The sequence below is a fragment of the Teleopsis dalmanni genome, chromosome 2 (assembly GCF_002237135.1).
Source record: "Teleopsis dalmanni isolate 2A chromosome 2, ASM223713v2, whole genome shotgun sequence".
Classification (NCBI taxonomy): Eukaryota; Metazoa; Arthropoda; class Insecta; order Diptera; family Diopsidae; genus Teleopsis; species Teleopsis dalmanni.
In genome coordinates, this window is record NC_051847.1 from 125,540,856 (window position 1) to 125,550,830 (window position 9,975).

Consider the following 9,975-nt stretch of genomic DNA (forward strand, 5'->3'; position numbering starts at 1 on the left):
AAAGTTTTCGGAAATTCTCATTTAAAATTCGCGCGCTGTATATTTTTCGATATTTTAAGTTTATGTAGTTTGGCAGCACTGTCCTTAATTACTATGCCAAAAATGAGCTCGATCTGTCAGACAGTTCGTTTACGGCAGCTGTTGAAACCAGTTCACCTCAGTAGTGCGTTGCGAAATGTCTTCGACGGTCGTACGACCGTCCTGGAAGGCTTTGTACCACTCATAAACTTGAGTTTTCGATAAAACTGATTCCCCATAAGCCTTTTGTAGCATTCGCAACGATTCTGCACACGAAATTTCGTTCGAAACACAAAATTTGATGCAAACTCTTTGTTCAATATTTTTTTCCATTGTTTTTTTCGCAACGCCCTACTGAGGTGAACTGGTTTCAACAGCTGCCGTAAACGAACTGTCTGACAGATCGCGCTCATTTTTGGCATAGTAATTAAGGACAGTGCTGCCAAACTACATAAACTTAAAATATCGAAAAATATACAGCGCGCGAATTTTAAATGAGAATTTCCGAAAACTTTTCGGTCTTAATGTATAACTGTAAATAATAATAAGAACGGTGTTTATTGGATTATATTATTTCGTGGCATACAGTGAATTATATGACTGCATGTTTTTTTTCAGGCATACCTTTCTTTGACACTCTATAGTCAGGCAAATACTGAAAATGCACCAATCTTAGAAACGATTTTTTTCGTTCCTTGAACCGCGGAATTGTATTTGCGCATTTATGCCATTTAAGTAGGAAACCGTTTGCATACACCATCAAAGATTTTGAGAAATATATTTGGAATTTAAATGAATTTGAAAGAAAATGAAAATAAAAGATGCATAACTTGGTTAAGTTCTGGCATAGGGTAACAAAACATATATATGTCATAATAGTAATATGCAGATAGATTTTGAGAAATATATTTGGAATTTAAATGAATTTTGAAAAAAAAAATGAAAATAAAAGATGAATAACTTGGTTAAGTTCTGGCATATGTCATAATAGTAATATGCAGACAATATTTGATTTTATTAAACACATAATAAAAAATTGAATTACTTGAAACACTGGTAAGATAGCATTAACATTGTTTTCCAACTTATTTCATATACATATATATGCTATATACTTACTTAGACATATATAATAATGTTTTATCATGATATAGCCATAAATAATGATTTGGTATTGTCATCTCGTGAAAGGTAACTTTCTTAGCATTTTTAAAAAAACAATCAGGACGCCAAATGCTATGAAGCCAATCGACATCCAAAATACGATATTCTTCACTCATATTCTCAGGAAGTCGAAGTCGTGGATCTCGCCAACTTTGTGCTAAAAATATATCAGTGACGTATGTCTATAACAAACAACAAATAAATTGAATAAACAAATTGAAACTTATTTGAATTTACCATAGATTCTTCATTAATTGAATCCAAAGATAAAACTGTTACATGAAAATATACAACAGTAGGTTGGCCCAATAATTTGGGTGCACGATTCTTGTCATAAGTTTTTGATGGTATTGGCAGAATGTCTGGCAATGATAAACTTGATTCATAGTGTGAAACAAGTTCGGCGCTTTCGGTATTGTTTCTTATATAGCATAAAAGAAATACAAAATATTTAAAAAGTTACTTATTATTTATTTTTTATTTTATAAAAGATATGTAGTAGCTATTTTAATGCAAGAGATAATATTATTTTTTTAACACATATCGTAGCTAATTTCATAACATTTAAAAAATTTTATAGTTTAAATAAAATAATTTTTGTTTTACGAACGTAAGATATGTTAGTTATAAATTTATAAAATTCTTTTTATGAGAGCAACTACAGGAAAGATATTAACATTTAAATGTTAATAGGCGAAAATAGAATTTGCGCAAAATCCTTTTATACGACATATAATTGGGAAATTGCTTTCTATATATGTATTTAAATAGTTCATGATGATATTTTATAAAAATAAAATATTTTGTAAATTTATGTTGTCACTAAATAATTATATTTAAAAAAGAAATATAATAAAATGAAAGCATACCTGAATCCATGAACACAATTACAGAGCAATATTGATTTTTCTAATAAATAAAAGTAAATCATGATAACGAATAAAGATTTTTGCTGGCATAATTGCTTAAAAATTATTTGCATATTGAACACTTGAACTTTCATATTATTAAGGTATGCATTCCCATAAATATTTACATTTATTTATATTTTTTCAATCAATCAATCAATCAATCAATCAAACACGTTATGTTTTTATTAATGCAATACTTAGAAAATAAAGTTTTACTTTTGTTAAAATTGAAATGCATACATTTAAAATAAGCTTTTAACGGTTTTTGTGCAACAAATAAATTCTCATAGACAAATAAATTTATGCACATTTTAGATATTCGGTTATTAAACTATTAAAAATATTTTCAAATATAATGCAATTTTCTGCATGTTTTCGTCAAATAAAAACTTATATTAAAAATAGTGTTACTTTTCAAGGTGTTATTATTAAATTACTAAGGTTTCTTCAATTGCATTTTATACTCATTATATACGCATTGCATTTGAAATTGACATTTGTCCATTTGGTCATTTGTCCATTTGTTTGAGACAAGTATACAATTTGCCATTTCGTTATACAATAATTTATCATTTTTATCAATATTGAAAATAAATTTATAATGGATATGTTAACTTACAATTGATATAACACTAATGTTATTTGAAATAAATACTTTTGAGATATTTTTGATAACATAATAATATATTATTATGTTAATTACATTATAATATTGTATAAATCTTTCTCAAACTTTTAATTATTATTTCAATATTTCTTTTTATGATCTTAGGGATTCTGCTTAAGAAATGTAATTTGATAAATTTTGTTACATGGTATCAGTCACCTACACATTATTTAAAGTTTTGCAACTTGAAGGTTCTAAGTCAGCAATATTGTTATAAGTCTTACTTAGGGTATGACCGATCTTTTCATACTTCTGTTTTTTATTTTAATCGCGAAGTTTTTTCTATCCTTTGCATTACTGGTAAGATGAAAAACGTAGTGAAGAAATATCCAAAATCATACAAACCATACATATTAACATATTAATAGAAAGCATCATCTAACCGTAACAGTTTGATTATATTTGTTATGTATCGATAATGAGTAATGGCGGTAGGGATAAACGCGGTGTGGCGACGGATTAGGGCAACAAAAACACATTTTCGCCAGATACAAGTCAAAAAAGTAGTTTTTTACTTCCAATATAGTTTATTTATTTTCTTTTTTTAGTATACGTAAAAAGTGAGAAAAGTTATGAAATATATTTGATCATTTGATCAGATTAAGCAGTGCACAATAACTATACATTTTTCACTGCTCAATCGGCAGAGTGACAGCCGCAATGTTTTTCTTATGAATTTAGATAGTCCATTAGTATATCACGTCCAGGGCGTTGGTAATGTTAAGACTTTCACTGTCGCTAATTTATTAACAAAGCACTAGAATAACAACATAATAATTTGCACAATGAGTTATTGTGAACGTATGTCAAGCCTGAAATTAAATAGAATTTAGATATGTAATATGATATCAATATAATTTTTAATACAATTAAAAAATGAAATAAAATTAATTTCGTATTAAATAATATATATGTAATTGATTTTGATAATTGAATTCAATTATTCATTTCATTTTTGTGAAGAATATTGAAACTTCAGAGTGGATTTTTCATATTATAAATTAAATGAATTTATTGAAAAGTTTTATTTTATATAAAAATATTTTGTAAAAATTTTCGAAACTGTTGAATTTATTTATAATAACATGCCTGGTTTAAAGCGGGTATAAACATATGATTTTAAATTACAAGTTACTGCCATCTGCAGGATTTTAAATTAAACTCAGCAAAATGTTCAATTTTATTGAAGCAGTCACTTGTACTGCAATTTTCTCATTCCACAAATCGTATGAGTGTGATTAAGAATATGCAGTATTTTACTAAGAATAGCTGAGTTGTTAATTAACAAGTTATATGTTTATATAGTGATTAAATAAGTTAATTATATATCAATTCAAAACAAAAAAACAAAAGAAAAAAAAATAAATGGATTTTCTACGACAAATTCCAGAAGGTAGGAGTTTTTGAAAAATTGTCAAAAATCGATGCTAACAATAGGGATTTCTTTATGTTATTGTTTTAAAGTTTCGATATTGATTTTCCTTATCTTTACGGAATACAAATTTTATTTACCAACTTGATTATATTTTTATAAGTGCTGTAACGTAGTGTTTTGATATATTTTATAGTTTCAATTTATGTACAATAGAATGCAATGTAATATTTTGCGTTTAATTTTATTGAAATCAGAACAATTGATATTAATTGGGTAATGAAATTTATGATAAATCAAAATGTAAGATTCTTTGACCTTTATTTAATATTCCTTAAAAATAAATTATAATTGATTTCTAATACGTTCTTTTGTTTAAGATTGTAATTTTATCCAGTTCTAATTGGCAAATCAAAAGACACACTCTTCAATGAAATGTAATTTTTTTTGAATTTTTGTATAAATTAAACATTTCAAATCACACACAGAGAGATCATCTTCTAGTTATGATGTAATAATGGAGTCACCATTGGTTGCCAGTTTAAATGAAAATATTTTAGATAATCGATCAAGTAAACAAGATAACGGACAAAACATGATATCCAGCGTAAATAGTACATTGGAAGATACAACTCCAAGTGATTCAGGTGTGCAAATGCTTGATTCTGAGTCAAGTGAATTTATGATTGAATCAATAACATCACAAACTGGCTTTGATTTTGATGATATTAAGGCACAAAATCCTGTTAAGGAATTGACATCATATTCTGCAATGGCTTCTTCAAATGAACTGAATGGATTGATACAAGTAGCTGCAATAGAGACTGTAGATACGAATTCAAATGTAACTAAATGTACATCAAATATAGAGGAAGCTATGACAACAAGTACATGCTCAACTTTTGATACAACAGAAAATATTGTTTATAGACGTAAAGTTCGCAAGACTCAATCAGGTCCAAAAGTGCCCAAGAAACGTGTTTCTTTTCATGAGGATATACTAAAAAATACGCGCACTGATAATATTCACATTGAACATGGATTTATAACATATAAAAATGGGCGGAAGTTACTACCAAAAACTGGTGTAGCAGGACGTTATTCTTGGTGCTCAGAGGGAGATGGCAGAAGTGAGGTTCCGACTGAATTATGTGCTCAGTTGCAGGGTGAAGAAGATTGCGATAGTAGACGCAGGCGTCGTGTTGTATATCGTAATGCTTGTTCAGATGTTTTAGATTATGGTAATTCAGATGTTTATGATACTAATGAAAGCCATTGCTTACAATATGATAATTCCGGAGTTTTTGAGTATCAGCCACAAAGAGATGGCAGTAGCATTAAAGGTTCTGGTGCTGAGACTCATCATTTATACAGATGCTCTTGTTCTAGTTCTAATTCTAGTCTTGATTCGGAAGAAAATGATAAAAACTCAAACCGGCAAGAGTATGCACAAGCTAAAAGTAGTTCTTGCGATTGCATTGGTATAAGTAATGCAAACAATAATTTAATTGGTGAGTTAGTAATAAATGTTGATGTATTATTATTATTTTATATTTTTAATTTTTAATTTTTCATACTATAGGTGATAATTGCTATTTTTCTGAACCAAATATTGATAATATTAATGAGAGTTCTAAAAAATCTGTATGGAATAAGGAAAAGAAGCCGAAATCAAGCTGTTTAAAAAAGACGAACACAAATTTTATATATGAACAAGATATTAATTCAAAAGTTAAAAAATTCAACGTTCATGACATGAACATGCTACTTGATAATAGTAGTAAAATGATATTCGGTTCTCTTAAGAGCATATTTACTATGCCTTTGCCGGAAAGAGGTGTTCCTGAAGGGTCCGAAGATTTGCAAGCAGTAGTTGAATGCTTGCCTGAAATGGAACAACAAGCGTCTGCTGAATTGATGAGGAAAGAACTATGCAAATATCCTTCAGAATCACCACCATTAAAAGCAAAACCTTTTCTTAGTAAAAGTCTAGATGGATCAAAACAAAATCAAACTACTAAGAAGTTTGTACATAACGTTGATGAACAGTTACGTCGCAAAAATATGAATGTCGATCTTTTGGTTCTAAAAAATGAAGAAGAAACTGAATCTGTGGTAAGAAGTATTCAGCGACAAGAAGAGTTTGATAAGGATGATGTTTTAACAACTGCAATTGAAGCTGCAAGTGCAACAGAAGTTCAAGTAGAAACTAAGCAATTTCGAAATAAATTTATTATAAATTGTGAAAGCACAGTTTTCGAGCACACCGGGGTTTCGTATGAAAAGAATTCATTTATTGAAGATGGTCAAAATAAATATTTAAATTTCGCAGAAAAAAATACACCAATAGCACAACCAGAACACAATCAATTGCGTAACGCATTTATATCGGTTCCAATTGCAAAAACTTTTTCTAATTTTTTTCGTGGATTTAAAGAGTCAAACGCAAGCACTCCTTTGCAAAAATCTTCAAAGAAGAGCTCTAAGCAACAGGAAAATAAAGAAATTCATACACCTGACAATGACATAGGTAAGTAACTAATATTTAAGGATAGTTGTTTATTAGTAGTCAACAAAAAAAAAAAACTTATTAACATTTTTTATTTTGTAATTTAGCACCCATATCATTATCGTCATCAGTAAAATCTGATTCAATAAATTCTACAAACTCCCAATCGCAACCAAAGTTAAAGAATTCGGTAAATACATGCAGCAGTACATGCAGCTTGGTTATAGGTCAAGATTTTCGAAGCACATTAGAAAAGCAGTCGCGTCATCTTCCATCACCATTAAAGAAACGCACAAGTATTAATAATTTAATGATACAACCACCTCGATACGGAACTAGTGGTGTCAATACAATGAGTGAACAAAACAGTTTACTAAGTCCAGATCTATTTAATGATTATGCTGGAGTACGGGGCGGTAATGGCCGCGACTCTAAAAGTACAATTCTTAGTGATGAATTCGATGATATACTTACAATCACTACTGATACCGATAAAAATGAAAATGATATTGTTATAGTGGATTATCCAGATTCGAATGATCGACAAAATTTTACAGATTGCCCGAATTTACTGAGACCGCCACAGCAGCCCGCAAAAACATCTCTTATAAATCGATTTTTACGTAATGTAACGCAAAAGAAAATACTTGAAACTTCAATACGAAAAAATGATTTTTTTGCTGGGAAACTTAAGAATGAGCAGAAACTATTTGCGAATGATTTATATGTTCCAGGAGTACGACCTAAGAATTATGATCTCATTGACGATTTGAATGCAGAAATAGCAATGGAAATAGAAATGTCTGGAGTTAATTCACCTCGCCGCGAATTAATAAACATTGAATCAGATTTGAAGGGGAATGTAGCACGATTTGAATTGGGTATTGGTGAGATATCGGTCGATATATTTAATGGACATCATTTACATATTTTGCGTGATAAAACAGAGCAATTAATGAAGGTAATTTTATTTTATGAAATTTTTAAATATATACTATAATATGTATTAAGGAATGCATATGATTTTAATTGACAATTGACAATTGACAATTTTGTTTTCAGGTATTTAAATTATATACTGGATATAGTCGTGAAGGTTTTATGACTCCGGTGCTTGTATTTTTAACTGATACAGCGTTGTATGTAACAGATTTGGTAAGGAATCGGTTATGTTCAAAATTTGTGCTTCCTTATGTTGAATTAGATGTTATATTGGTAAATATGAGAAATTTTATTATCAAGATGGAAAATGCAAAGAAAAATAAATAATTTATTTTTAGATGGGTCCTTATGGAAATACTGTGCTGCTTAGTAATAGTATGCGTGATATGCAACAGGTTTTACTTGCCGGTGGTCCTTATCCAGCTTATGGACTTGTGGCAAATTTAGAATTGTGTACTCGGCGTAGCGGTTCGATTTTGCCAGCTGTTGGACAATTGACACTTGAGCATTTAGCACCATTAAGAAAATTTGTTCGCGAGAATTCGTCTGTGGGCAAAAATGATATATGGATGTATTATGCTGTCGTTAATATACCAGTTGGTACGATCGGTAATGAGCAGGAACCCTTGGGACCGAATATCAAAGGATTTTTAATGCATAGACGGGTAAAATCTTATAATGCAGGTACTAAACAAGGATGGAGTCCTGGTTACTTTTTACTAAAGTAAGTACTTATATTATTTTGTGTAATCATAAAACTATTTAATCATAAATATTATGTATTTTTAGAGCGGGTGTTTTGTACATGTTTAACGATTCTAATAATAAACTTCCTAGCTGGGCTATGGCATTAGCAGAATGTCAAGGTGCTAGACGTGCAATTAATACGGGCAGACCACATTGCTTTGAAATTATGTTGAAAAAAGAGTTATTGCAATTAGCTGCTCCGGATGAGTATGTTGCTTCGGAATGGTTACAAGCGCTGTTACAATCAGCAAGTGGGGTAAGATACAGAACATATAAAAATATATAGAATAGAATATTAATTTTAAATATATTTGTTTGGATAGCTTTTTGAAATGCAAAAAAAACATAAAACGTTGGGGTGCAGCTTGGTGGTAACTGAAAATTATTTAATCACTTTGAGAGAAGATTTTACGGCACCATTACAAATAAACCAGCATAATAATCCGCGAGATTTGAGAAATGAAGAAAGAAAAGATATGGCAGAGCTGCATTATACTAATAACGATACGGGCAGTTTGGTAAATATTATAATTTTTTGAATTATTAAATTTCTTTTATAAAATATTTACGGTATAAATAGAATACGTATTTATTGTTTGATTATTGTTTGACATATAAAAATGTACATTATTTTTATAATTCTTAGTTGAATTCTGCTTTGAGTACTCCAGTGAAAGGTACACAACGTTCTTGGTCATCAGCAAACTCAACACCCACAATGTTATCTCAGATATCAAAATCTACGTTAGGTGCAGGTGGAAGCACATTATCATCTACACCAACATCTGTGAAGCAAACAACAAAAGCGGCGAACAATCTATCAAACTATTCGAATATGTATAGTGTTTATGGTATTAAGTCAGGGTTGGAAATACTAACTTGCGCTGATATTAAGGATATGACTGGTATTAAAATACCATCACATAATGATACTTGGTGGTGTATTTTAGAATTTTCATGCCAAGAAGTACGTGAATGTACAGATGATTTGGTTATATTTTTTTCGAGTAGCTCGGAAATGCAAAGATTTTTAAGACTTTTGGAACAATTATGGCAGTCGAAAAATGTAAGTATGCATTATTTTAAAATAAATCAAATTAATCACATCATTATATTCATTTATAATGCATGACAGAATGATTTATTCCCTATTACTGTACTGGATGAGGATGATTTGATTGCTGAGCAGTGTACTATGCTCTATATTGATATTAATCGTTCATGGGAGCCTTTATTGTCAGCTGCTTTAGGTTATCCTTTGTAAACGTAATAATTTGATTAAATGCACTTTTTAGAATAATACATATAAGAAAAACATAATAATAACCTATCCGAAAAAATATGTATTGATATTCTCGAAATTCAAAATATATTTTAAAAGATATGCGAGATATATATAAAAACAAATGCTTAGTAAAACTAATGATATTAATATTATATTTTATGCAGTTTAATAAATTATAAACTAGTATTTCTATTTTGTTTCAACAACGGAACATAATACATTTAACATTTTATTATGTTACTTTACTATTGTGTTTATTATGCACTTAACCAAATGACATTATTTTGTAATTAAAGCTGTTTTTATTATGTAAATCTATATTAATAAACTACTCTTCACATAAGAAAAACAAAATGTTTA

At 29.3% G+C, this 9,975-nt stretch overlaps 2 protein-coding genes across 4 annotated transcripts; one reads left to right on the forward strand and one right to left on the reverse strand.

Moving 5' to 3' along the window:
* Positions 1-1,133: 1,133 nt before the first annotated feature.
* LOC119685606 (glycine receptor subunit alpha-3-like) lies at positions 1,134-2,165 on the reverse strand. Its single transcript, XM_038099939.1, has 3 exons — positions 2,052-2,165; positions 1,420-1,603; positions 1,134-1,364 (listed from the first exon to the last, which is right to left on the reverse strand). Exons 1-3 carry the CDS (start codon positions 2,162-2,164, stop codon positions 1,134-1,136), a joined length of 528 nt encoding a protein of 175 aa, XP_037955867.1. The 5' UTR covers position 2,165.
* Positions 2,166-3,970: 1,805 nt separating this feature from the next.
* LOC119685607 lies at positions 3,971-9,664 on the forward strand. 3 transcript variants are annotated; one of them, XM_038099940.1, is made up of 10 exons: positions 3,971-4,153; positions 4,621-5,643; positions 5,715-6,662; positions 6,749-7,602; positions 7,704-7,856; positions 7,922-8,307; positions 8,373-8,586; positions 8,654-8,848; positions 8,977-9,396; positions 9,466-9,664. In XM_038099940.1, exons 1-10 carry the CDS (start codon positions 4,126-4,128, stop codon positions 9,592-9,594), a joined length of 4,350 nt encoding a protein of 1,449 aa, XP_037955868.1. In that variant the 5' UTR covers positions 3,971-4,125; the 3' UTR covers positions 9,595-9,664. The 3 variants fall into 3 exon arrangements, with proteins under 3 accessions (XP_037955868.1, XP_037955869.1, XP_037955870.1); XM_038099941.1 differs by having other exon boundaries at positions 3,972-4,153; positions 4,513-5,643; XM_038099942.1 differs by lacking the exon at positions 3,971-4,153 and adding an exon at positions 4,380-4,435 and having other exon boundaries at positions 4,513-5,643.
* Positions 9,665-9,975: the final 311 nt, after the last annotated feature.